This window comes from Aulostomus chinensis, chromosome 5, assembly GCF_037954235.1.
Source record: "Aulostomus chinensis isolate RoL2024-O1b breed Wild chromosome 5, RoL_Achi_v1.0, whole genome shotgun sequence".
In the NCBI taxonomy this organism is placed as follows: domain Eukaryota; kingdom Metazoa; phylum Chordata; class Actinopteri; order Syngnathiformes; family Aulostomidae; genus Aulostomus; species Aulostomus chinensis.
The window spans coordinates 25285709-25312231 of record NC_141324.1 but is presented as its reverse complement, the minus strand read 5'-3'; the positions used below and the strand labels follow the sequence as shown (position 1 = coordinate 25312231).

At 42.2% G+C, this 26523-nt stretch overlaps 4 protein-coding genes and 1 long non-coding RNA gene across 10 annotated transcripts in view; 4 read left to right on the top strand and 1 right to left on the bottom strand.

Moving 5' to 3' along the window:
• LOC147261900 (excitatory amino acid transporter 1-like) overlaps nucleotides 1–346 on the top strand; it is a 28081-nt gene extending 27735 nt beyond the window's left edge. Inside the window, exon 14 of the mRNA XM_086204189.1 lies at nucleotides 210–346. The gene's annotated coding sequence lies outside the window, so the exon portion shown is untranslated. The remainder of the gene's footprint in view (nucleotides 1–209) is intronic.
• Nucleotides 235–11353, top strand: LOC147261899 (caytaxin-like). 3 transcript variants are annotated; one of them, XR_015115892.1, is made up of 13 exons: nucleotides 235–377; nucleotides 2112–2218; nucleotides 5395–5453; nucleotides 5534–5761; nucleotides 6393–6551; nucleotides 7614–7716; nucleotides 7871–8002; nucleotides 8083–8169; nucleotides 8666–8764; nucleotides 9185–9220; nucleotides 9304–9422; nucleotides 9690–9736; nucleotides 10727–11353. XR_015115892.1 is itself a non-coding variant. In XM_086204191.1 (13 exons), the coding sequence occupies exons 2-12, from the start codon at nucleotides 2142–2144 to the stop codon at nucleotides 9727–9729; spliced, it is 1068 nt and encodes a 355-aa protein (XP_086060317.1). In that variant the 5' UTR covers nucleotides 235–377; nucleotides 2112–2141; the 3' UTR covers nucleotides 9730–9736; nucleotides 10727–11353. The 3 variants fall into 3 exon arrangements, 2 of the variants coding, with proteins under 2 accessions (XP_086060317.1, XP_086060318.1); XM_086204191.1 differs by having other exon boundaries at nucleotides 9304–9351; XM_086204192.1 differs by lacking the exon at nucleotides 235–377 and adding an exon at nucleotides 1900–1998 and having other exon boundaries at nucleotides 9304–9351.
• LOC147261897 (uncharacterized) lies at nucleotides 4222–23607 on the bottom strand. Of its 2 annotated transcripts, XR_015115894.1 has the most exons (9): nucleotides 21211–23607; nucleotides 18954–21107; nucleotides 18523–18710; nucleotides 17549–17583; nucleotides 8120–8229; nucleotides 7926–7981; nucleotides 6382–6529; nucleotides 6079–6186; nucleotides 4222–5867 (listed from the first exon to the last, which is right to left on the bottom strand). It is a non-coding gene; the product is annotated as an uncharacterized LOC147261897 (long non-coding RNA). The 2 variants fall into 2 exon arrangements; XR_015115893.1 differs by having other exon boundaries at nucleotides 18954–23607.
• LOC147261898 (nicotinamide riboside kinase 2-like) lies at nucleotides 13061–15516 on the top strand. 2 transcript variants are annotated; one of them, XM_086204194.1, is made up of 8 exons: nucleotides 13061–13239; nucleotides 13326–13416; nucleotides 14147–14195; nucleotides 14429–14600; nucleotides 14712–14783; nucleotides 14864–14970; nucleotides 15052–15137; nucleotides 15223–15516. In XM_086204194.1, the coding sequence occupies exons 1-7, from the start codon at nucleotides 13214–13216 to the stop codon at nucleotides 15135–15137; spliced, it is 603 nt and encodes a 200-aa protein (XP_086060320.1). In that variant the 5' UTR covers nucleotides 13061–13213; the 3' UTR covers nucleotides 15223–15516. The 2 variants fall into 2 exon arrangements, with proteins under 2 accessions (XP_086060320.1, XP_086060319.1); XM_086204193.1 differs by having other exon boundaries at nucleotides 15220–15516.
• Nucleotides 20375–26374, top strand: LOC147261896 (protein-lysine 6-oxidase-like). 2 transcript variants are annotated; one of them, XM_086204185.1, is made up of 7 exons: nucleotides 20375–21548; nucleotides 21893–22076; nucleotides 22395–22532; nucleotides 22703–22859; nucleotides 24295–24390; nucleotides 24476–24591; nucleotides 24738–26374. In XM_086204185.1, exons 1-7 carry the CDS (start codon nucleotides 20672–20674, stop codon nucleotides 24742–24744), a joined length of 1575 nt encoding a protein of 524 aa, XP_086060311.1. In that variant the 5' UTR covers nucleotides 20375–20671; the 3' UTR covers nucleotides 24745–26374. The 2 variants fall into 2 exon arrangements, with proteins under 2 accessions (XP_086060311.1, XP_086060312.1); XM_086204186.1 differs by having other exon boundaries at nucleotides 20378–21548; nucleotides 21893–22001.
• Nucleotides 26375–26523: the final 149 nt, after the last annotated feature.

The following is a 26523-nucleotide window of genomic DNA, read 5'->3' as shown; positions in this document are numbered from 1 at the left end:
CCTGGGGTGGAGGCATTAGTGTTAGTGGAGGGAGGGAGAGAATCAGCAGAGGTAAACGGGAGGAAGAGCGAGAGAGCGTGATCATCATGAGACAGGCTGAAAGCGCAGGCTGAGGATTATCTTTTGTCCAAAAAAGCAGCATGGAATCTGACTGGCAGAGGAGATGAGAGAGGATGGTGTTTGCTGTTTAACCATTCTCATCCGTACAGGAGGTCACTATTGCTCCTTGGGCCTCTGTTGGCAGCATCCGCCAACGGAAAGAGTCGTCCTGCAGCCCAAATCCTGAGCACAGGTGTCCCACTTAACTCACCTCATTCCGCTCAGGCAGGAGCATCTGAAAGGGAGGAGCTCTGATAAAGTCATCTTAATTACAGATCGTGAGTATCCTGCCTTTGCATTCGACTGTGATTTTTTTTTTTTCTGGGTAAAACCGTTTTAAATGTTTTTACCGACGTTTGTTTTCCTGTTCTACTCAAATTCCTGAGACAATTTCCATTTGTCAGATAAAGAGACACACACGCTTCATAGCCCTGGAAATGTACATTCTCAGTGAGATTCCTGATGTGGAATCGTGAACAGAATCACGTCAAGACGACAGTGAGAACCAATTTTGCTATTTTTTTTGTCTCACAGAGCTTTTCTTTTTGCATTGAAACAAAGGTCAAGATATCATGGTCTTCTGTCAGAATTCATCAATATTAAATTGAGAACAGAACATGGTGTGAAACTCCTGTTTGTCCAATTGCTTTTTCTAATATTCATCATTGCTCAGGTAATATTCAAGGTCTTAAACTTTCTCTCGTTTTCAGTGTCCTCTGACTGAAATCAAAAAGGTTTCGTTATCGCTGTTCATCCTTCAAGCTGCAAGCCACGCTATTGATTTGAAAGGAGTGATGCACTTGAATGTCATGTTAGAGGGTAAACACGGAACTGAGCAAATGCAGCTATTTAGTTACCATCTCTCAGATGGACTATTAGGAGTATGAAGGTGTTTGTTTTGTTCGACAGGCACATTCATGTGAGCTCACTGTAGAGATAGTGTTTGAGAAATGAAGGCTACTCTTCCATCTGGGCTCAAATCCTCCAGCAAGCACGTGCTACTGCAACATTGCTGTGCGTCTGTCAGTCAGCACGTCACAATGAGCGTTTGAGCTTTGACACCAACAGAAGCTCTCCACATGCACTCAGCCGCCGTTTCTGCGTGGATTTCCCTGTGGTGTTATTGTCTTCTCAGCTGGTCAAATTCCTCCTTTCATTCTTATTTTAGAAGTGAAAATGATCAATCAGTTCCAGGATGTGTTTTTACAGATGTAAGCGTGAAAGGAAGGCAATGTGAAGTGCGGTGTCGTTAGATCTGTATCAAAGTGGCGTTAAGGAATTCCCCATCAAACCTACATCAAAGCCTTTAACTTTCTCATGGGACTGATACGCGCCTCGCCACTCTTCCAACACCATTCTCAATCCAATCAGGGCACAAGCAGCGTTTAGCCCCAGGCCCTGGGCCTTTTAGCCCACTTTTGTTGTTGTGGTGGTGTTTTTTTCCCCTCCCATATGGGCTCTGATGTGTCTCGCTATAGCACATCATTGCCATACCAGTGGACAAATGGACTGCAGTAACGTCTGCTGCAGCATGAACCCCCCCCCCCCCCCTCCCCTTGTGTATGCATGTTTCTGACACAAACACGATGTTTGCTCTGTGCATGTCTGACCCAAACACGAGACCCTTGAAGTTTTCACATAGCAAGAAAAGGACATGTAGTGTGGGATGGAGACTGTCATTTAGATTTCTCTATCAGAGGTTGGAAGATATTATTTGTTTTTCATCACCCTGGTGGGCTGAGTGAGTAATTTGGTGTTTTATTTTTATCCCCCTGCCCGCAGATGCAAGGGAAGAAAACCCACTCGGAAAGACTTTTTCATTTAAAATGACTTCACTGTACAATATTTCCCCTGTGGCAAACTGGCATTACAGACTTCGTCATGTCTGATTGTCCTCGTGTAAGTCAGAAGGCTAAAAATTGCAGACGTGACCAGACTTGTCAGACTTGTCTATGTAAATCTTGAGAACGGGTATGATCCTCCTTAACGTCTTACTTGTTTGTCCACTATAGTGAGCTGAATCCCGTCCTCCCCCAGAGAGGATGGGTACAGCAGAAGCCACCTTACGCATGGATAGCATGGAGGTGAAGGACGAGTGGCAGGATGAAGACTTCCCCAGGTATCCTCATGCGTTTTTGTAGTTCTCTTTTTCTTGTTTATTTGTTGCACAGCCTTCAGCAATGATGGGAAGCCAGTCACATGTGTTAAAAGCTGAAAAGCAGCAGGTGTGTTCTCTTCATGACATGGTTGTTATGTGATTTGTGGTGAGATTGTGCCATGTCAGTGAACAAATATTAGCAAGCGCAGAGAAAAGGAGAGGAGGAAGCACACATCAGAGCTATGGAACAGTAGTCAGCCTACACTCTTTTACTGGCATTTATCAAGCAGAGGAAATGTGCTCGTGACAAAAAAAATCAACACAATATCGTCATTGTTGCTTCCACATAATTAATGTCACATATATCAGAGTTATCCATCACCAGAGGTTTTCCTGGTAAATGGCAAGATGGTGCATTTAAACACACTCCAGAATCATTGCTGCACCTCATCACCACCTGTGTTCTAGCCTGCAATGTCAGAAATAGATTCAAGATTCAAGTTTTATTTGTCACATGCCTAAATGTACAGGTACAGTGACAGTGAAATGAAAGGTGACTTCTGTGCTCGCGAAACTGAATATAAATATAACACTAGTATGTAAGAGGAAAAAAATAAATAAATAAAGTTTAAGAAAATGCTATATGGTGAAGAGAAAAATAAAAATAGAATTATATAAATAAATACTCCAATAAAAAGACTCCTGTGTGCAAGTAAACAGTTAGCAGAGGCTATGTGCAACATATGTAAACATATGTAAACAGGTACAGTGACCAGTGAAATTGTCCGAAGCTGCACAGTCGGAGGGTGTTGTGCAGTCAGTTAAGGGGGTGTGTGGAATGAAGAGTTCAGGATCCGAGTGGCTTGGGGGAAGAAGCTCCTTTTCAGCCTCTCCGTCCTGGCTCTGATGGAGCGAAGCCTCTTGCCTGAGGGCAGCCACTCTAGCAGTCTATGGTTGGGATGGTGAGTGTCTTTGATGATCCGTCTTGCCCTGGACTTGCACCGATGGGTGTAGATGTCCTGGAGGCCGGGCAGTGCAGTGCGGGTGATGCGTTCAGCACAACGGATGACTCGGTGTAGAGCCTTCCTATCCTGAGAGCTGCAGCTGCCGTACCAGGCAGTGATGCTCGCAGAAAGTACAGACCCCACTGTGGCGGTGTAGAAGGTACACAGCAGCTTACTGGAGCCCTTACATTTCCTGAGCCTCCTGAGATGGAATAAACACTGCCTTGCCTTCTTCACCAGGTTGGAGGTGTGTGTAGTCCAAGACAGGTCCTCGGAGATGAGTACCCCAAGATACTTGTAGCTGCTCACTCTCTCCACCGGATTCCCGTAGATCTTGAGCGGTGCATACTGGATCCCCTGCCGCCCTCTCCTGAAGTCAACCACCACCTCCTTGGTTTTGGTGACGTTCAAGTCCAGGTTGTTGTCCTGACACCATGAGGACAGTAGCTCCACCTCTTCTAGATAGGCCGTCTCGTTGTTATTGGAGATCAGGCCTACCACCACTGTGTCATCCGCGAATTAGATGAAGAACAGTCATGGGTGTGCATACAATACGGATTTAGAATTCAGTTTTTGGGAGGATGCTGAATGTAAAATTCATAAATCTACATTGTATAACGTTATATATATCACAGTTTGCAAGGACCATAAAGTGTTTTCCCCGTGCCGTTAACTTCTTTCATTTACTCACAGTGCACTTATATCCCAATAATGCAGTTATTCTCTCAGTGAAATTATACCAAGTACATGTTTCAGTGTCCTTATTGTGAATAGATTACCATCTTTACAGTCCTGGTTTCCTATCTCTTGGCTTCTACTGCTGCAATAATACCCACATTGTCCTCTTGGAATAATAGCGAGTAATCATCTGAAATGAAGAATCACGTTTTCATTCGCTTCGATCGAGCTCTTCGCTACGTAGGAACTCAAAGAAGCACAAACATGACACGAAAGTGAAACAAAATCAGGCCACCCGGTGGTGTAACCCAAATGATGCTTTTATTTTTAAAAAAAAGGGTCACAAACAGAAAAATATCATTGATCTGTGTGTACACACTGATGAGAGGCGGATGGCCAGAATAAAGAGATCAAATCAATGTCATTTGTAACCTTGTTTTTGTAAAAGCACCATGTACATGTAGGACAACACACCAGGTGCTCGCAGCAGAGACGGTTGGTTTTTCCCATATAGAAATCGCTGATGAGTCACAAATGTTCAGATCAGTGTTGCACCTGTTTTCTGGCAGAGAGGTCATTTAGACCACCACGGGAGGGTTCTCCTGCATCCTGGTGTTCTCTGAGTTGCAGTCTATAAATTTCCAGCTAGATGCAACTAACTCCCACACACCTTAAAACCAACACATGTCTTAATAAGCAGGAGAAAATAGTCCAAAATGGCCAGAAATTCAAACCATGTCAAGGGTGTTCTTTGTAGTCTTCTATTAAAAACATAAAAAGCATTTATTCAGATGGCTATATCATGAAAATTCTAAAATAAACCTTCTTGATCAAGGCCTGGCTCCATCCATCCACCGGAATGTTCTCAATGTGCCTTGGCAGAGATTCTACAAGTTTAGAACTCCACAGGAGGGATGAACATCAGACTACCACTCTTCCACATTTGCTGTTTTGATGATAGCGGTGGAGAGTGTGTTTGTCCAAAATTTCTCATAGATGTTCAGCTGGGTTGAGATCTGGTGACAAGATAGCTTTTACACTGCAAACTGATTTTCTCTTCCTCGCTGTTTATGTTGTACTGCTGTTTACCTTTGCAGAGCCACCGACAACATAATAACAGCAATTATAGCAGCAGCTCCATCGCTTAGACCCTACTTAAGGCTGTTCAAGCTGTGTTTCTGTGTTTGTCCATGCATACACGCGTGCGTGCGCATGCGTGCGCGTGTGTGTGTGTGTGTGTGTGTGCGCGCGTGCGCGCACTGAGGCTTCACCCGTCTTATTATAATGTCAGAGGGGAGTTTATGATTATGGGTGTTGCTTTCTCACCGACATGCTGTTTTAAAGGCCATACTGTTATTAAATAACAATGAGCCTCTCACAAAAGGGTAAAAAATGTTAAAAAGTACTTCACTCTGTGTGTAGCAGTATTATGTTTGTTACATTAAGGGTTAGAACTGGCAGACCAAAGCAACATATGAATTTGCTTTCATTTCCATGCATTTATCTTTTTTCCAGGCCTCTACCAGAGGAGGGAGAGGTTGATTCTTCATGTGGCCTCACAGACAACAGAACCAGTATGTGAAATAAGTATTCCGCATTAAACATCTTTCTTAACAAAGACTGTTACATAAAGCTCCCCAATTTGCTTTTTTAGATCCCCCCTCCAGTCTGAATGTGGGAGAGTCCATGAGCCAGCGTAAACGTCGCACCCTGGTTGCCCCCGACATGAACCTGTCCCTGGATCAGAGCGAGGGGTCGGTGCTTTCTGATGACGTCCTTGAGACACCCGATGACCTGGACATCAACGTGGATGACATCGAGACCCCTGATGACACAGATTCGCTGGAGTTCATCAATAATGGCAACGAACTGGAGTGGGAAGGTCAGACAGAAGTCAAAGGATGCCAAAATGTAACTGCTCAGGATTGAAGGCACTGAATCTTCTTACATGCGCTGTCATTCCTCTAAAGCTTTCCTCAGACGCTCAACTGTCAAAAATTCAAAATGGAAGACGCTTAATTCTCTCAGAAGACAGGCAAGATAAGAAAGTGAGGCTGTTTTCCATAATCCCCCAAATTCTGTCAAGTCTTCCGCTGTGGATTACCTGCATATCTTTAATTCTCAAGGATTCATTTGGTTTTCTTGTACAACAATGCAGTCTCAGAATCTACCATAGAGGTGAATAAATAGCTGACTCACATGGTCCGTACAGAAACACTATTTCAGGCTTCAGCAAATGTAGGATTTATCGTTAAGCTGTTGTGTCTTGTCGTGCTGTTATTTCCTCTGAGTGCCACCGACACACATCTGTGATGATATAAAAGTCTTTAAATATGAGAATAATGATGTGAAAGTTGCGAAAAACACAGGTTTCTGTATGTGTCAGGAATCAAAGTAACAATTTCTCAATATTTGCGTGTGTAATTAAATATTTCATTTCAAAGACCAAAAACGTATTCGTATAAAGTGTCCGAAGCTGTCTAACCAACTCAAAAATGGTACCCTGTTTGCAGATGATACCCCTGTCGCCACGGCTAAACGTCTCCCTGGTGAAAGTGAAGAGGAAAGAGACTCATCTGGTCGTCTCTGGCGAACGGTGATCATCGGTGACCAGGAGCAGCGGATTGATATGCAGGTCATCAGACCGTACCTGAGGGTGGTCACACATGGCGGTAAGTGAGGCTCGCAAATGTGTATATATGTACTTTTATTCTCACTGATTCGCATGCACATTGATGCCATCAAAAACGAGTATTAAAAGACCAGAACTGATAAAGATAAAAGCTGCCGACAGTTACGTTTTTTGCAAATATTGTAAGGTTCAAAAAATTCTCCATGCACTACTGGACATGGACACTTTCCCAGGATTAAATCACCTGGAGCAGCTTCCAGGCGAGTAGTCACCAACCTGTCAATCATGACTAACTGGTTAAACTTTGAGACATTAAAAAGAGCTCATTCACACTTCACACTTCATGATGTCAAATGCACCTCTAAGATACTGAACTGAAGAACTTTTTCTTTGTGCTGTTTTTTTTAACCAGTGACTGCAATAAACACATTAAGAGGATGTAGTCTGAGGAAAGTATAATCCAGAAGAAGTTAGATGGATGAAAATTATGTGAGTGTCGTTTTAGAGTGAGCGGCACCTGAGACTACTCACAGGCCAGGGAGTCTCATAGCCGTCTCCGGGGCGGTTCAAATGATTTCTAGCTTCTACGGTGATTTTATTGCAATAAACTTCTGAAAATGATGGTGAAATTACTACATGTACATCAGGATGCCAGTTGGTACAAAGTATAGCATTCTTGTATTGTCATATCTTTCCATGAGATGAAATGCGAACGTTTAAATTTTTTTTTTTTTTTATTTAAATGGAGTTTGGACTTGACCGGTGAGCGATATGATGGAGCTTTTGCTGCATACGCCCCAACGGTTGCAGGTTTTTATTGTCAGGAGGAAAACTCGGGTGCTGTGGAAAAACACACATTAGCTTCAGAGCATTAAACCTCAGCAATCAACCCAAACAGGTTCACACACCCATTTCAATTAGGTCACACATTTACGAAATCATGTCATAGAGCAGCTTCAAGATTGCTTTAAAGGTGTATAAATCATTTGCTGATAAGGAAGTTGATGCTATGACTGTGTGACCTCACTATTGGTCACCAGTCTGATAGCACTACTCTCTCTCTCTCTCTCTCTCTCTCTCTCTCTCTCTCTCTCTCTCTCAGGTTATTATGGCGAGGGTCTGAACGCCATCATCGTGTTTGCAGCCTGCTACCTTCCTGACAGCAGCTGTGAAGACTACTCATACATCATGGAGAATCTCTTCCTGTAAGATTCTCATCATGCTATTATCGATTTACTTTAGATATTTCAAGATACTTCCTTTTGAAAAGCACGTATCCAGATTGGATCTACGTCTTGTTACTTTTGAACAAGCGGCTGGATCCTCCCTAAGACCTGAGCTGGTTTGTTCTGTCATCAGCTACGTGGTGAGCAGTCTGGAGCTGCTGGTGGCAGAAGATTACATGATAGTTTACCTGAACGGAGCGACTCCTCGCAGGAAGATGCCGGGCATTAGCTGGCTGAAGAGATGCTACCAGATGATTGACAGGAAGTAAGACAGATGAGAAACTAAGCCAGAATTTGATTAAAGTGAAGATGATGCAACATTTTAATTTTGAATGTCGTCTGCAGACTCAGGAAGAATCTCAAGTGTCTGATCATTGCTCACCCAACGTGGTTCATCCGGACGGTCCTGGCCATCTCAAGACCTTTCATCAGGTGAGGACACGTTTACTAGCCATCATTTCATCCTTTTAGGGATTCGCTGGCTGAGAAATTCTATGCACATATAAGAAAAAGAAGCGACAGCATAGTGGATTAATCACTTCATACCAGTGGTTTGTTGATTTTTAAGTTATTCAGGGTAGAGAATCAAAAATCTCTCCATGTAATTCTAATGTCACGGGTTTAGTGTCTCCTGGAATCACTGCCGACTGCGCTCCTGTGAGCATCCAGGCCTCTCTGCTCCCTCTCTAACTCCTCTCTAGGTGCCTGTGTGCGTTTGTATTTGGGTGCGTTGTTCTGTTTTACACATCGTCACCTTCTCAAAATCAGCTACCTAAGTCATTTTTCAGATTTTTCAGAAAACACACAAAAAAAGCTGGAGACAAAACACCCCAAGGGGTTGCTTTAGGCAAAAAAAAAAAAAAAAGTAAAAAATGACTCAGGCAGTTGTTTTAAGAAGGTGACGACTGTTTTTCGCGTTTCTCTGCAGTGTGAAGTTCATGGATAAGATCCGTTATGTTCAAACCCTGCACGAACTGGGCCAGATCATCCCCATGGAGCACGTGCAGATCCCTGAGTGTGTGCTGCAGTAAGTACTCTGAGCCACCAGGGGTCACCACTGAGACACTACGTGCATTATGTCCGTCACACAGCAGTTAGGTAATGTTTGCATGTTCAGAGTAACAGTAAAGTACTTAACGGTTAATTCACTTTATAGGCGTTTGAAATGTAACTCAGTAGTTGAAAGAGCAGATGATCAAGTCAGGGGCAGATCACCTGTATCTAACTGTACCAGTCCTGATTGGCATACATTTGGTTTATTTGCTATTTCAAAATCAAAAAAATAGTAAATAAACCCTCAGACAAGCCTTATACAGCATTCGGTACAGCAAGATTTCTAAAAACAGATACTCATCATGGCATTCGTGTTGCTCTTTAAACAAAAACTTTTGGTGTCTGAGAGTTTTTGCTGCAGTGTTCCCGTGTAAACCTCTTCTCACTCTTACAGGTATGATGACGATAAAATAAGAACCCAGAGGGAAAGGTGAGAATCATATTTTCGGGTTGTTTTTCAGGTCGAGTCTACATGTCTTAAAATGATCACGTTGATGTTTGTCTGGTTTACAGACTGGAGCAAGAGCAGCAACACACCAACTCAGCTCTGCCTAAAGAGAGGTGACCTCACTTCACAGCACATTCTGTCCACGGCCACATTTGGATGAAGCAAGTGTTTGCTGCAATAAAATGTACAGTGTGGAACATTTTATTCGGAGGCATTTTTACTTTGTATCCAGTGCAACTTGAATCGTTAAATTATTGCAGTTAATTCATTAGGAAACTGGAGATAATGATGCTTCTTTCAGTAACTGTAAGGAATCAAAAAGTTCATCGGTGTTATTCTGCTGATGGATTTTTGGCAACACAAGTCAGTAACAGGGTCTCCATAGCATGTTTCATCCAAACTGAAAAGCATAATTTTATTTTTACAAACGTCAGTAATCTGTCTCTTGCAGGCCGAAGTCAATGATAGCGGAGGTTGGCCGTGACATCTGACGTTAAGGTAAGGGTAAACTACCCCTCCCACAACTTTCTAGGCTGCCCCGCTACATCACACCACTGTACGCAATCTCTCCACCTACAAGGAAATCTGTCTTCTCTGCACACAGACAGTAAATCACGGAAACACAGAACCGTAGCCTGTCAAGAGTTTTGGGTCACAAAGATCAGACAGAGGGGTCAGCTCCCGGCTCAGTAGCTCAAAGATCCCAGTGAAAGTATCACATCACACTCACAGACGGCAGCTGATGGGGATCTTGAATGAATCTTCAGTTTTAGAATTCAAAGTTTGTGTGTGGTTGAGGCCCTGAAAGAAACTCAACCCAGCTACTGTTTGTGGTTCACTCGTAAAATGTTCATTGCTTCAAATTTCCTGGGCCCCAGGTCTCGATCGCTCTCAGGCAGCGTGACTATCATTCTTCAAGTTTTCTTCGTTTGCAAAGTCATGTTTCAGTTCACTATACGGGAGGGTCCATGACATGTTAAATGATCCTCAAACACTATATACCCTCGGTACCCCATGTTACATAAAGCACAGCTGCTTGTCTCTTTAAGTCTGCTCACATACAGAAGTTCAGTTCTATTTTTAATGGACTGTACAAGTGAACTCCATCAATGTAACCCACACCATAAAGTCTGGCCTGAAATCAGGGGAAATACGCCCTGCAGCAGGCAGCGGGGGGTTGGTGTTGGCTAATGTGGGTTATTTTAAAAGAAATCTGCCCCCTTGGATGTCCTGTACTTCTGACCATCCCAATCAGCCTCCATGTATCAGCTGGCCCACATCCCAGGAATGGACAGAGGCACCATCTCCACAGCATTGGACATAGCAGGAGAAAACAAATAGGTCAAGCTGATATGTGTCATTTAGTATTGCAAAATAGACTCTGCCCACTGACACACTTCTGCCGCCAGCAAGAACGTTACATTGAATTCACTCATCACTATCTTGTCAGGACAGGGGAAAACTAACCGTTCTCTATTTGTGTTGCAGAGCTTTACAGGGGGTTCCCACTTAGCCCAGACCTCGGAGCGCCTGACTGGATCTAGAAAAGACCATCATCTCTCAACAATATCACTTTCTATAAGCTAAAAGTTCATTTGCACGGTTACATAAATCAAAAAGCATTTGCTCCCTAAATGTCGAGCTTTATCTATAGCATGAATTCAACCATTGGAGTAAGAATGGACTTCTATGAACTCTGATACTACTTCTTAAGGAGTCAGGAACTTTTCAACCTGTACATATACAGTATACTTGTAATATATTTTTGAGAAAGGTGTATATATTTGATATGAGTGGCATGGATATTCTTTGATTTCATGGCCTGAAATAAATGTGCAATGATCTTCTTCCTCTTAGTTGTTGGATAGATGTTTCTGATGCAAAAAAAAAGAAGTGCATTTCAGTTTTCCAGTTCGATCTGCAGGTGGCATGCTTGTTGATTTCTGTCAGTTACATTTGGTTTAGGTTTTATGACATCTGCCATCATGTTTTAAGAAGAACTTAGATGCAAAGCGTACATTGTTACAAATGAAATATTTGAAGTCATATCATTAAAGATGTTATTTCTCAAAATGTGCCATTTAATGTTTGTAAAAAATAAATGATGATCCAAGAAAAGCTATAACTTTGCTCCTTGTATCCAACTTTGACCCTGCAACAGCATGGGTGACAATCTTGTCTTTGCACTTTCATTGCTGTTAAAAGTGTTTCATACAGAATGTTCTGGACATTTTGAGGGGACATGATGCTCCTCGTGTCCTGACAGTCCTGCGCTGCTCTGCACACGGGTCACTAAGGTGACCCTCTTTATTTTTAAATGCAAGGTGACAGTGATCACAAAGGTTCAGGACTGATGTGTAATTTATATTAAACTGCCTGTGTCGTCTGCCGGCGCCAGCGCCAGAATAGATTTTCACGTTTACATTTCTTCACAGCTCTGTTGATTATGCTAAACCAGTCAAATGATTGATGAATGATTTTAATCTAGACATAAAAAGACAAATAATTTACATAATTCAAGGTATTTGTGGGATATTTGAACCTTGGGAAGTTCTAGGTTAGCCGTTCTGCTCTGCTTCCAGTCCTAATGCTAAGCTAACCTAAGCTAGGCTAAGCTTGGCTCAACGCCAAGCACATATTTTTTAAAATGTCAAACCATTTCAATGAAAAATTGTCTCTTTGTTCTTGAGCCAGGGTGATGAAACACAATGTGTTACTGAGAAGGGCTTTTATTGAATATCAAAGTCATACTTTGATGACACAACAAAATAATGCAGTTCTGTGCTGTGTCCTCTGAGGAACAAGTATTTGCACCACATGCTTCACACCATGTACCACATTGTTCACTGCCCTTTGTGGAAGTGGAGCCACGTGGTGCGCTTTAGCAGCCGCGCACTTTCTGTGCCAGTATAACATTTTCTGGTCAGTAACATCAGCATGACAACAATATATACGTCAATAGTTTTGATATAAGAAATGCAATAACCACAGTGTCAACAAACATCCTATTGAGACCACTATACAAGCAACCACGTTCCAAAGCTCAAAGTCTCTTTCACACCGCTACAGAGATAAGATTAGGTGTGTGTGTGTGTGTGTGTGTGTGTGTGTGTGCGTGTGTGTGTTGGAAGGGGGGCTCCAGAACTCCCTCGAGGGTCATCGAGGATGACGAGTACCTGGTACCTCAAATAAGTTAAGAACCAGACATGTAAGATCTGCGCGACAGCCGTGACTCAAGACACGCTGGTCACACGGCCTTCAGCTGGTTGCATCAGAAATATGCATGACGCAGTAGACAGACACACAACAGCCAACTAAATATAGTTCCTCCGCTTCACACTCACTCTGACTTGTTTAAGCATGGAAAGTTTTATCTCTTAAAACCTAGATAATGACGAATAATAATTATGAACTGACAGACAGGGTGAAACTTTTAAACTACAACAGGCTTATTTGAATAACTTAACCATTTTTACTCTTCATTGTGTCATTTTAGCGACAAAAACTCACAGCAGACCAAATGAAACAAGTCTGAGCTTGTTCAATATCAAATATCGGCACCAGCAGTCGACAGCAGCTTCCTGTGTGCTGCAGCTTTGCTGCCTCACACCTCACAAGAAGTCTGTTCAGGCTGGTATTTGCCGGCCGGCGGCCCCTGAGAACAGGTGGAAAATTTGAGATCTACTTTCATGCAAATGTGAAAAACCCATCTCCTCCTCTCATTGACACGGAGCGGAAGCTCATTGGCTGCAGGGAAAGGTGACGGATTGGCTCGTGAGGGTGTGACGCTGCAGCGAAATCCTTTATATGCCAGCAGAGGAGATTGTCTATCAATGAAGTAGTAAAAGAGGGGAACGTTTGTGAGTGGGAAGAGGGAAAGGTTCTTGGTAGAAGCCTTTGACCGACTGTTAGTTTTGGCTGGGTTCCCTTCTTTTATTTACTGAATTCCAGAGGTGACCAACATCAAGAAAAAAAATGAAGTTCATCATTGGCATTGGAGGGTAAGTCTCCATTTTATTTAACCGTCATCTGTTTGTCAAAGGAAACTACACAAGATAGTCAACTATGTTTGTGAATTTTGCTTCAGAGTGACCAACGGTGGCAAGACCACTTTGACAAATAGACTCCTAAAGACGTTACCTAACTGTTGCGTGGTGCATCAGGATGACTTCTTCAAGGTAAGAAAAATCAAAATTGAGATTTTTAATGTCACTACAATAAGTTTAAAGATAACAATAACTTTGATTTCATGTATTATTAATTCATAAATATGTCCTTGAGGACGTTTAAACTCAGTTGTAACCCTCCAGTTTGACCTGCAGATGTCCTGTCTTCGCAGTAGCCTAGTAATACATCTGGCTGATTGTGTCCTGGACAGCCAATGAAAAGGTTGAGCGTCCCCACTTAAAGTCTTAACTTAATGGCCAAACAAGTTGCAAATTCTGCAGCACACTTTTTTTTTTTTTTTTACACGATTATCTACCCTAGTTTGGCTGAAAAGAAGCCAAATCGTTCTTTCGTGTCACATTCAGGGTCAGCAAAGTTTGATTGACCACAAAAAAAAAAAAAAAAATCAAGTCACATCAGGAGTGTAAAGTTAAAATCACCAGACACTCTTGATTGCAAGCCTGTGGATTTTTTTCTTAGAAAGCGGAAAGTTTCTGGAAGCATCCCTCCTCTCGTCCAAGTGAGACAGCAGCGAGCGTTTAAAGGTCCAGTATGTTTTGTAGAGAAAAGCTGCGTCCCATCGGGGGAAACAAACAAACAAACCATTTAACTGGCACCAAACAAATGCCACCGTGTGCTACTTTTGGTGGAGACGAGTCCTTGACTTGTCCTGTCCAGGTGTGATCAGCTCCGACTGGTTACTAGGTTGCAGCAATGTTTTATTGGTGACTGTTATTTCAGAAACCCGATCAAATAGAAGTCGGGGAGGACGGCTTTAGACAATGGGATGGTAAGAATGGATTTCGCGTAGGAAAACCTTGCAGTAATGTACTTTTCCTTTTCTGCACATTTTTTCCAATTTGGTAACCAATCAATCCTAAACTTTGTGCTATTTTCCCAACTATTCTGTGAATGCTACAGCCATTCACTAACCGTGACTAATGTGTGTTGAAGCACATTGGTGAGGGGCGTCAGCTGCATGTGTGCTGAAGCCTGCTGTTCTCTCTCTCCTCTCTCTATCAGTGATCACAGCCCTGGACATGGAGGCTATGGTTAACACGGTGAAAGGCTGGCAGGAGAACCCGGCTAAGTTCGCCCGCTCCCACGGAGTCAGCCTGTCACCCGAAGCTGAGGAATGTGACACGGAGGGGATCCATATTCTCATCGTTGAGGGCTTCCTCATCTACAACTACAAGTGGGTCACTCGCTGTTTTTTGTTTTTTTTCTACACAAGCAAAAAAATGTCACCTCCAGCCCCGCTGAGCGTCAGAGCTTTTCACTAATGGCTTTTCCCCTCCCTCTGCAGGCCTCTCCTTGACGTCTACGACAAGTGTTTGTACGTTTCACTTCCTTATGAGGAGTGCAAGAGGAGGAGGAGGTAAGCAGCTCGTGGAGAGGAAGATTACTCAGTATTACTCGGTATACTGCAGTATGACTAGACTGAATCTGTCTCTGCAGTACAAGGACGTACACAGTCCCTGACCCGCCTGGTCTGTTTGACGGCCACGTCTGGCCCATGTACTTGAAGCACAGGAAAGAGATGGAGAGCCAGTGTGACAGAATAGGTGAGACCTTCTCTCGTTCCCCCGTAGAACAACCTTAATAGAACCAAAATAAAGACGTTCACAACGGATTTTTCTGGACAGAGTACCTGGACGGGATGACATCAAAAGACGATATCTACAACAGCGCATATGAGAGCATCCAGAACTCCCTACTCAACAAATTATAGGTACATTAAATGTTCAATTTTAATGAACTTAAACATTTTCTGTATTTATTCAGCGACTAACCGCCTGATTTTCTCTCCACAGCAGGACGGGGTTGACAGCGGATTTGTGTACAGACTTGTAAATAATGTTGACACCGATTCTGTACCTCTTGCCTATTTGATCTGGGATTTGTAAATAGTTCATTATGTAACTTATTAAGAACTAAAGTCAGAAGAGTTTTGTATAATCAAGTGTAACTTTTTTTTCTAAAAGATAAGCCACCTCTGGTTTTTCCCAGTGTTCAACATCAGGGACGGATTCCAACTCGGATCTTGTTGTAATTTTATCGAGGCTCACTGGGAGGAAGGATTCGTGTCACACAACATAAAGAAATGAGTGAATCCATTGAATGTTTCCTGTTGTTATTGCTCACACACACACACACACACACACACACACACACATCCATTAACACCCTCATGTTTCATCTTTCTGTTTATTCAGGATGATTCATAACATCCTGCAGCCATGAGCCTCCTTATAATCCAGATTAGATTTAGTGCTGCAATAAAAGCATGAACATAATCAAAGAGAACGTTTGAGAATATTCGAGTCTGCGGGAAGTAGCGAGAACAAAAGTAATTAGAGATAACTGCCACCTTTTATTATCCTCAAGCCGATTACTTCTTTTCTTTTAAGTGTTACTCTCTGGTGTTTTTATGGACCTTGGAATTGATTTACTCGTTCAGTTTTGTTGCTCCACATTTCTCGCTGGCAGACAATGAATGAATGTTTGTTGCGCTCAGTTCAGTGACATCACAGAATTTTTCAACTTCTGCATACAAAAGCAGGTGGAGGTTTTTCACATTTTAACTGTGAGGCTAATTCTGATATAAAATTGGGAAAATGGTTTCTGTTGTCATCCATCCATTCATTTTCTATACTGCCTATAAGGGTTGCGGGGTGGGGTGAAGGGGAACAGTGACCCTTTGGTTACTAGATAGCCACTCTACCTCCGAGCTATGCCGGCCCTTGTATTATTCTGTTCTATTGTATTCTATTCTAGTTTTCAAAAATGATATTAAACATATTTGGGCGTTTATGAGAAAAGCCTGTAACTGAACCTTTATTCCTGTTTGTCGTGATGTCAGATTCAGGTTTAACAGCGGCTGAAAACGCTAAAGATTAATAGAGAACACATATGAGGGCATGGTGGGAATCTCAAAATAACTGAATCCCAGTAACTTCTTTCACACCTGCATTGGCTTGTTTATCCCTGCTTGCAGCCGTGTGTCACAAATGTGCCACCGCTCAGTTAGCTTTATCCAGACCAACAGACAGCGAGGGAAAGTGGCGGTCGCCCTCCTACAGCGCTGCTCCACCCTCAGCCAACACCATCGCAGACAGGAGGAATCACAGAGCCACCAACTCCACTTTTATTGCTTTGTTCAGCGTCAAACTAACAAATGTCCCACACCCTGCAGCTGCTGACAATAAAGCAAATACAGCACATGTCTGAGAGGTGTTGAACATATCAGACATTATAATCTGAACAGACAGATTAAGCCTATGGAGAGACGTATCTGCCGTCTAACTCCCCATAAAGACTCCAGCTAAATCATCTGATCGCGCGTCACCTCACACTGTACATTATTTTAAGCCTGCTCAGCTCTGTCCCAGGACCTGGCAGAGCCTCAGAGGGTGTGTGTGAGGCTAGTGGGGGTTTCAGGGTCGTGTGATGTACCTCTGGGAGTCTTTGCATGCCAACAGTTGGTTTGGAGCAGAGGCTCTGTCAGTTTATATTTAGGCTAAGTGCCTGAGGTGTCAGGGGAATATATTTAAGGAGTGTACCACCAATTACTTATTGCAACACACACCCCGTGGAGCAGAAGCAGCCTGGTTTGACTCAGGCCATTCACCACATGCCACCGAGGGATGGGTAAGGTGAGAACTTGTGGGGTAGCATGAGTTTCCACGTCAGCGCCGCCCAGCGCCATAGCAACCCCAAAATACAGCCAGGGCCTCCATATTTGGAGATGAGCGGCTGTGTCATGTTCAGAGTGAACAGTTGGGGTTCTGCCACTGAATGGCAGGAATATTTGTCCACTGCCTGAAACAGGAAACAGCAGCGCTTCCCTGCAGTTTTGAGAGGATTTTCTGACATTTTAATGAACGCGGCGTTCGTTTCTTTGCATTTATAACAAGTTCATTTTTTTTTTTGGAATATTTGAATTTAGGTCCAAACAAGTATAAAACCTGCACAATGATGCTAATTTGAAGAGATTCAGACCAACATCTGAGGATAACACTCACAATTTAAATGGCAAAAATTAAAAATGATATATGATTCACAAAGTCGTCCAGCAAAAAATAATTTAGTTTTAATTTTTCATTTATGCAAGTGTGTGTGTGTGTGTGTGTGTGTGTGCACCTTAAATGTTGTTTTAGCTGCTTTCTGACATCAACCTGAGTGAGACAGAAGTTTAAATAAAATAGATGAATAAAAACTGTACAGCATTCCTTCATATTGTTTGAACAATAATGAATACATTTATTTAAAATATTTTTGATTTATCTAAGTTTCATGTATGAGTCATTTATTTCATTTTATTTTATACTTTAATAAATATGTTAATGATGTCAATTATTATCATAGGAGTCCACAATAAATGGCTTAAACTATTGCACGACAACAGAATGAATTCTTCATTAATAATTAGTCAAAGAGTTTTTTTTCAAGTGGTGATTTCGGAGGTGTAATTGTACTAAATAGTGGTACGACAAAATATTCTGTCAACCTTTTTTCATAAAATCAGAACGGACAAAATATTAGGAACACCTCAAAAGCTCAGGAGTAAAACCTACAGCCAAATGACCATTAAAATAATTCAAAATCTCTTAAAACTGAGCATCAATTTTTGCAGGGTTATTTGTATTATACTGCATCAGTCCTATGTATCTGTTAAATTGGCAATTTAATCAACATCATATCCTAAACGTGAACCGCCTCCTGTTACATCCTTCAGCTTAGTATCCAGCAGTTTTAGCATTTCACATAATAAGCACCTGGTAAAAGCTCTCAGCACTCATTAGTCACATGTAGATCAACCCAAACGCGCTGAAAAAAACGTGCTGCTCAAAGCTGAAACATGAGGAGAGCTGACTGAGTTTGATATTGGCAAAGGATAATAAAAGACAAGCAAGACGTGTGACGGGACACCTGATGATGAGAGATCACCTGTGGTTCAACTCGCTATTTTCATTCATGTTAAATATCAAAAGCCAGATTAGTGTGATGAGACAACATCTGAAGCAACTCAATCTCCACGTGACGGGAGATTTATCCACAACAAACATTGGGTTTATGGGTTGTTGGTTGTTGTTTTTTTTTTTCCAGCATCTCACCTGTTTTGTCTCCCCCATGATCTGTGAACCCTCTGGATCTATCATTTAGTTGTACCCTCCTCAGAATGGTAGAGTGAGGCCTCATATTCCTTGAGTGGGAAGTGTCTTGGTAAATGGTAAAAACCATTTTAAGACCATCGTCCTCGTTAAAGCTCACAAGAAGCAAAGCTGTGAGCAGCCCTGGGAACCTAGATTCGTGGGATAAGATATATTCAAAAGCGTAAAAGAATTAGTCTCTCACAGGGGGAAAGTCTGCTACTGCCGCTGCTGCTGAGCGACCATGAAAACAATCGTTTATTTCATTTTTCAAGCATTCCTAAGGTTAGTTTCTTTCTTTTTTTTTTTCTTTTTTTTGTTGGTAACACTTGTTGTGATTTGTTTACTTTCAGGTCAGACACACAAGAAAGACTCAATTCAACATTAATACTTACTGGCTACATTTTGAGGGTTACATGTCCTGCTCAGGAAGTCTTGTGCCAAACCAGTGCCGAGGATCCGTCTGTCTTATAAAGCTGGAGGACGGCGTGGCGTTGGGTGGACCCGGTCTTTGGGGCAGCAGCTAAAAATAGAAAGACACCCACACTCGCCTTCCCAACGCCCTATTTGGCCAAGGAAATGCACCCTCACATCATCTGAGAGGCAACAAACGCGCTGAGACTTCTCTGACGATCGCTGGCCGCCTGCGACCAGAATATTCAATAAGATTCCAATTTATTGGCAGTCTAACGAGACAAAGTCTGGATGAACGAGTTAATTGGGATTTACATCCAGAGTCTGCTGAAACCCTCTATTGACACCTGCATTTTCCACCAGTGTTTCAATGGCTGTAAAACTGAAAACAAATATTTTCCCCTGTCTATTAAAAAATATGTGGTGCCAATTTGAATCTCTGGGTCCCCATACAAGGAGAAAACATTTTCAAATATTTGCACAAAATATAGAAGAAAGGAAATAAAATACAAAGAAGTGTGTCTTATGTTTCTTGCTGAATTGTAATATCCAGTACTATTTGGAGTCCCTAGGTCACATGGTCCACATGTTGGAGATCAAGTGAAATATATTATGACTTTGCCCTTTAATGTTCATTATACGAGGCAACGAAATGGGGGGGGGGGGGGGGGAGCTGTGCTCTGCTATTGATTTGGAGTGCCAAGGTTACATAACCCAGAAGTTTTTGGGGTTTTTTTTGGGGGGGGGGGGGTCAATTTTGCATTAAAAAATCATATAAACTACAGATTAATGGGACAAGCGGTGTTTTTCATTTATCAAAGGTGCCTTGCTGAGCCATTTCTTGCTCTTTATGTAAATTTTGTAAACACACAAAAACGTATACGACAACTCAAACATCAAAGCCCAGATCAGAGCTGGCCGACTGACTACTAAACACTGGTGCATTTATACATGAAAGAGGAAGAACACAGACGCGGTTCTTTAATCTGAATTGACAGAATCCTGTGGGTGATTGAAAGCTCAGCGTGGCAACACACTGAGGATGAAGACTGCCCCCTTGTGGCGGAGCTTCACAACTGAACGAGCCAATTATGTTCAGCCTTTAATCAAAAATTGTGGCACGTTGATTTGATGGATCAACCGCCGTTATTTCCCCCTCAATCTTTGATCAATTTGTTGTGTAAAACATTTAAACGAAATAGGATACAGTTAAAAGAAAATGTGTTCGTCAGATCCTCAGGATTTGTTTAAGGCACCGACCAAAGTTTAATGAACACGTTCTCCTGTAATGTAATTACACTTGCAGAGACCTTTATTCCCCAAAATGTCGTATTCTTTACATGTACTGAGCGAAGTGGTCCTGGAAAATAACCAGATTGATTTAGATGACTTCACTTAACACCCGTGCGTAAAGTTTACTCGGCAAACGCCCTTGTGTAACTCTTGTGTAACAGACCGTAACCACGGCGAGTAAGGGGTTAAGTTTTCTTAGAAGAAAGTTTGACTTTCTGGGCTGAATTGGATAAATGACCAGAAAAAAAGGCTGAAGCCCTCCTCTCCTCCCCAGTTGTGAGTCCACTTGAGAACTGATATGTTGTGCTGCTTCAGAGCTGGACCCGAGAAAGCGCGCCTGCTTTAGCCATAAATTCACGTACCGTTGATTTACAAGAGGGATTTAATACTCTTGAGTTTTATTGCCATGGCAAAATGGTCACTTTTATTTGTATACCTTTCCCAAGGACTTCTCCCCCTGATTATTGGGCAGCAGCTGCAGCGCACTGGCCCCTGGCGGCATCGGATCCAGTGGGAAAACAACGGGCAGGTATACAGCTTAATGAGCACTGGATCAGAGTTCCAGGCTCCGGTCCGGACCAGAAGCCAATCAAGGGTTTATATGAGCAGTAGGGATGGTATGAGAAGCCAGGTACCGGGAGCGCACAGAGGAGCGACTCTAATAAGAACTGGGCCGGTTGAGTCCAGCCGGTTCAGGACTGTAGAAGCAGGATCTACTGTACCGGTGCAGAGCGGCAGGCAGCATGTGCCCGTTACTGGACGTGCGTCAGGCGCTAGGCAGCAGCCTGAGCGCTCTCCCCGCGCAGGAGCTCCAGGTTACCAGGGCGCACGGCGCGTAAACCCTGAATACAGCAACACCATCAACGCCACTGCAGTGGGGAATTCTGCGGGTTTCCAGGATAGAAGAGGAGACGTTGCTAGTGTGGATGCTGCAGCATTACTCACCAGAGGAGGAGACCCAGGGTCGGCCATACACTACCAACAATTACGCGCGGTGCCAGAGGCCGTATCTGTCTCCAGGCAACCCGCGAGGGTGGATCATCCCAACCCGGGACATGCAGCATCACTGGAAAGGGAAACGGAAGCCCCAGCACCAGTCCCTGCTCGGGAGGATGTTTCCAACGAGGCAACTATTAACGGAGAGGACATGCTTAACGACGACCCTCGAAACCCGTTTAAACACCACAGGAATTCAGTCTTCTACAACATGTATCCCCCCCGGGGGAGGTCAGTGGGTCGCCGTCCGCCCGATGCAGGATATGGAACAAGATATTTCCAAAATGGTAAATGAAGCGTGTAAGAATTGTGTGGAGATCTCAGCTAAGTAGCAGGGATTTAAAACATTGGAGGGTTCAAATCAGTTGGACATTTCAAAGACAGCGTGCACAGCCTCAGATCTCCTCTCCCTCACTGGGGGGGGGGGGGAGAACCTGACAAAGGGGGAAAATATCTCTTTTGGGCCATGAATCCCTGGCTGACTGTGTAAGAATGTAAAACATGTAGAATTATGCCAACAAACACAAACAGCTGCTCTCTTTGCAGCCTGGATACCATTTCAGAATACCTTCCCTAAAAACAGTAACAGTAATATAAAAAGATGTATTGTTTCTTTAATCTTCTCTCCCAGGGCTGCCAGACTTGGTGCCAGACCCGTACGCCATCCAAGCAGGTGCTTATATCCAACGCGTGCAGATGTATGCACTCCGCTGTGCGGCTGAGGAGAACTGTCTGTCCAGGTACGGAGCCAAGAGTGACTCATTTCTTCAGAGTCCAGCATGTAGACACCGAGGCAGGCAGACGCTCTCCTACAGGTGTTTCCTTGTTAATTGCACATGTTTGAGCAGAGCTTTTGTTTGCGTTCGTCCTTTTTCAGTTTAATAATTCAGTGTGTTACAGTAACTGTTCGGTTGACACATTCACAATAACAGTTGGAGCTTATTATGGAGCATTGAGTCTCCAACATGATGTCCTGCCAAGATGTTCTGGGTTGGTTTTCCTAAAAGCGTTAAGCACAATGGAACAAACCTTTTGCGCTCTGTTACTATTACTTTTAAACTTCAGTCCCCGGGAGGCCAGCCACAAGCACTTTCAAACTCACTTTATGCCCATTTCACTCTGATCCATCCGAGGTCGGCGTACGGCCTGGCTGTGCGAGACATCGACTTCAGGGTCCTTCTGAGATTCCCGCAGAAAGTAAAGAATCAAGGCACCACTGACTTCCTTCCTGTCAAGCCAAGATATCAGTGGGACTGGCACAGCTGTCACCAGTGAGTTTTTTCGGCCTGAGATGAGATGAAGTGGCTGAAATATTGTTTTGAAGCAGCCAGACACTCACCACACCCTCCACATTCACTTGACTTTGTGGTTTCTACAGGCTGAATAATGTTTGAGTCATGCCACAAGTAAAAATCCCCAATCTCCTGTTCTCCGTCCTCAGGCACTACCACAGCATGGACGCCTTCAGCAACTACGACCTGCTGGACTCCATCACCGGCCGTAAGGTCGCTGAAGGACACAAGGCCAGTTTCTGTCTGGAGGACACGGGCTGTGACCCTGGGTTCAGGCGGCGCTACGCTTGTACATCTCATACACAGGTGATATAATGTTAGGTGCTACGTTACACACGCAAGTGTAACTAGGGAAGTGTTTGAAATTGATTCTTTCATGACTTCATTTCAGGATCAAGGGTTAATTACAGCGATATCATGAGCTCATTACCGGGAGGAAACGACCTTTTCCTCGTGAGAATTAACAAAATCCGACGTGTTTAATGGCTAAACACAAGTTTCTGATGAACTGCCTGGAAATGGAACTCAGTATAGTTACACAGGTGACAGAATAAAAGGAAAGACAACATCATCCACCTCCCAGCACCACACACACGTTCAACTTACCCGCAGTTTCAACTCTCACATTAAGAGGAGGAAAGAGGAGCGTAAAGTAAAACTAACGTCATTACAAGTACAGCGGTTCTTGGCTTGTGTGTAACTCCCCAACATTACCATGCAAGTTACTATTTAAACTTCTTTTTATAGATCCATATAAATAAAGATACTTACCAGTTCCTACTAGAAGTTGAAGTGGAGAGTCGAAACATTACGTCATACATGTAAGACGCACTCACGCAATTCTTACAGTATATTTGTTACTCTAAGGTACACCCCAGTGCTTACAAAATACATATAATTTGTTTTATTGTAATTTCCAGTGATGACTCCTTTATAGAAGAATCGTAGGAAACTTGATGGGAAACAAAAAGTCACAAAATCTTTCCCCCAGTACATCGTGTTGATATTGAGAAGAGTTCATTTCTTTGTTTTGTCCACTAACATATAAATCAAAAATAATGTTGCACAGAACCACACAAGGAGGCACGGACTGTTCTACGCTCATGTAGCGCAGTGACTGTTAGTCCTGACATCTGGTTTAGCTGAGAGGACGTTTAAGAGACTGAGTCTGCTCCAGTAGGAGACATTCAGACTGAAACAGGCTCAAATGATCCCAAATGGTGGGAGACAAATCTCCAGTCATTCAAGGAGGATAAGCCTTGATGGAAAATGTTAAAAGTTTGGTATGAATTTGAAAAGGAAAAAAAACAAAGGATAAACATTGAAGTTGTGGTGCTTGTCAGAAGTCCAGGGTTTCATCGTGTTATAAACGATAGATGAGTATAGCCCACATTCTAGTTTAATTTCCCTGCGAATTCGCATTTCTGTTGGTTTTAATTCAGGCAGCAAAAAGTGGAAACCTTTTTTTTTTTTCCCCTTGGAAATCTGTCAGGTCCACTTCTGAGAAATGTTTTCATTTATTAAAACTCCAGTGTATGCCAGTGAAAAAGAAAATATCCCAAGGAAATTTGGAAGATTTATTTTATCTGTCGTCTGGGCTGTGTGATCCTGGCTTTGTGCTCCTTTCAAGCTCTGTTCAAATAACTAAAACTGCTGTATTTGCAACACTTGTTGAAAAATAGCACTCAAAGTCATCCAAAGAGCCAGAATCAAAGCTTTTGGTGTTGGCTTGTGTTTTCAGGGGCTGAGCCCAGGATGTCACGACATCTACGCTGCTAACATCGACTGTCAGTGGATCGACATTACTGATGTTCCTCCAGGAAACTACATTCTGAAGGTAAAATGTATCCTGTTAAATTTAGATCAGCTGTTTTTGTGGTTTAAAGCTGCTCATATTGTTTCATTTGTGATTTATTTCTTAGGTTACTGTCAATCCAAACTTCCACGTCATGGAGTTGGACTTCACTAATAATGTAGTGAGATGTGACGTCACTTACACAGGAACCTACATTCAGACACGCAACTGTCGTATAACAAGGTACTGTAAGGGTGTATTTTTACCTTTTATCATTACTAACAAAGATGAATATATTCTCTATGAAATGGCGAAACAGTTGACTAAGACAATGAAGGTACATATTAAGATATTTGTGTGTTAATACCTCTCTTCCTTCTCATTTTCAGGGGTTGAAATCTTCATTTATTGTATCACCTACCAGAGTTTTCCAGCAAACATCTCTGTGTGTACGATTCAGCAACAACTGACTAACAAATAGCGCAGTAACAGTTATGTCATTTTGAGCTACATTCCTGCCTAATAATTATATATTGCATTTATTTTTGTAATAAATGCAAAACCAGTTTACACCAGTTTTGTAAGTGAAGGTAGTGTGGTTGTCTTATTTACTTGACTTTGTATTTTTTTATTAATGTTCCGAGGATCTTACTTAAAAAAAAAAATGTCTTAACAAATACAGACTTTAAATGCTTTGTTCCTTGAATACTGGTTAATTGCTTGAGAATTTAGGTTGTTTTTTTATCTGATCTGCTTTGTGTTTTTGTTATGTGCAAATGAATAAGTTGTTAGTTTTATTTAGAGGAAAATATTTGTTTAAGTCAACAAATCTCATGAAAAGATCAAAACTTACAAGTCTTGATTTCGCCACACTTTATAACCTTGTGGTTGTGCTCAGTCCAGGTTAGCTGATTTGTAATGGTCAACAATTAAAACAAATCCCAGATGGTTTATCATTTTTTATGAATGCTAAATTATTTACATAAAAAAGCAATTTATTGCTGTTTTTAGCAAACAAAGTAAAGTTGTTGTTTTTTTCCACGCATTAGCAGCACTAGGATTTGTTTATGAGACACAGGAGGCTATGCTAATAGTGCAGCTAACGGTCGCTATCGAGCTGCTAGCACCCACAAACTGCTTTGTTGCTCTCAATATTGTCATGAACTCATAAATGTGTCTCCTAAAGCAAACTCTTGATTTCTTTGTTTTTGTATATCTTTATCTCTTAATGTAATTTTTCATTTTTTCCTTTTCATCTGAAACAGATTGATAGCTCACGACTTAACACTGAGACACAAGGACATATCTAATTGGGTATGAGGCACAAGCAGGGATCCAATTGGGAACATATTAGCTGGATATTAAATTCTTAATATGTCCACAGTTTACTGAAGTGTTGAGCTCAAAATGTCACAGTGGTGTAATGAATATGTTAAGAATGGAGCCCTGCAATTTTGAGCTGTTCCATGTGATACTTCCAGGGGCTAAACTGGTGCTTTACGACTGGTTAGATAGTTGTAATTCCCCTCGCAGTTTATGTAGAGCCAAGCCTAGTTTTATGGACTCTTTTTCTTTTTTACATTTGGATGCGGACGAGGATTTTTACAGCAGTAGGTGGGAACGACTCTTAACTGTTCGACAACCATAGTGTTACACATGTCAGCTTATGGACACCAATTGTACTGAATTTGGTTCGACTGGCCAAACTTTTTATGTCACCTTTGATAATTGCTGCTTTGTGATTTTGATGAGATTTGTTGACAGTTGAGAAAAAAAAAAACATCCAGATCATCAGATGACTTACTGTAGCCTTAAAAACTGCTTAGTTTACCAACCAAATTGCATTTTACAGTACTCGTAAAAGGGAGTATGTCGTGTGTTGTGTGTGTTTAACTGAGTGAATGGAAAATGTGAAGAGTAAAACTGTTAATATTGCTTAAGAATGAATGTTGATAACGTCATCACCAATTGTCGGATTTAATGCAATAAAGATAGAGGAGTGAAGAGTTTATTATATACCAGTTTCTTCATTTTCTTTTGGAAAAAAACAAAATAACCGACCCCAACAGTTTCATTAGTCAAATGTTAGAACATTGCTCCACTTTAAACAGTGATTTCTGAAGGTTTGTCTGAATTGGAGCTGCATGTCAATGTTAAGTATGAAAATGTCAAGGA

What these genes read in the sequence shown, in the direction of transcription:
- LOC147261896 (XM_086204185.1), top strand. Translation starts at nt 20,672, where the DNA reads ATGGCAAAATGGTCACTTTTATTTGTATACCTTTCCCAAGGACTTCTC. An exon ending in AACAAGATATTTCCAAAATG is followed by an intron (nt 21,549 to 21,892) that starts GTAAATGAAGCG and finishes CTTCTCTCCCAG; the next exon opens with GGCTGCCAGACTTGGTGCCA. An exon ending in AGGCAGACGCTCTCCTACAG is followed by an intron (nt 22,077 to 22,394) that starts GTGTTTCCTTGT and finishes GATCCATCCGAG; the next exon opens with GTCGGCGTACGGCCTGGCTG.
- LOC147261898 (XM_086204194.1), top strand. Translation starts at nt 13,214, where the DNA reads ATGAAGTTCATCATTGGCATTGGAGG. An exon ending in TTCCTCATCTACAACTACAA is followed by an intron (nt 14,601 to 14,711) that starts GTGGGTCACTCG and finishes CTCCCTCTGCAG; the next exon opens with GCCTCTCCTTGACGTCTACG. An exon ending in GAGTGCAAGAGGAGGAGGAG is followed by an intron (nt 14,784 to 14,863) that starts GTAAGCAGCTCG and finishes CTGTCTCTGCAG; the next exon opens with TACAAGGACGTACACAGTCC.
- LOC147261899 (XM_086204191.1), top strand. Translation starts at nt 2,142, where the DNA reads ATGGGTACAGCAGAAGCCACCTTACGCATGGATAGCATGGAGGTGAAG. An exon ending in ATAAGAACCCAGAGGGAAAG is followed by an intron (nt 9,221 to 9,303) that starts GTGAGAATCATA and finishes TCTGGTTTACAG; the next exon opens with ACTGGAGCAAGAGCAGCAAC. An exon ending in TCAGCTCTGCCTAAAGAGAG is followed by an intron (nt 9,352 to 9,689) that starts GTGACCTCACTT and finishes TGTCTCTTGCAG; the next exon opens with GCCGAAGTCAATGATAGCGG.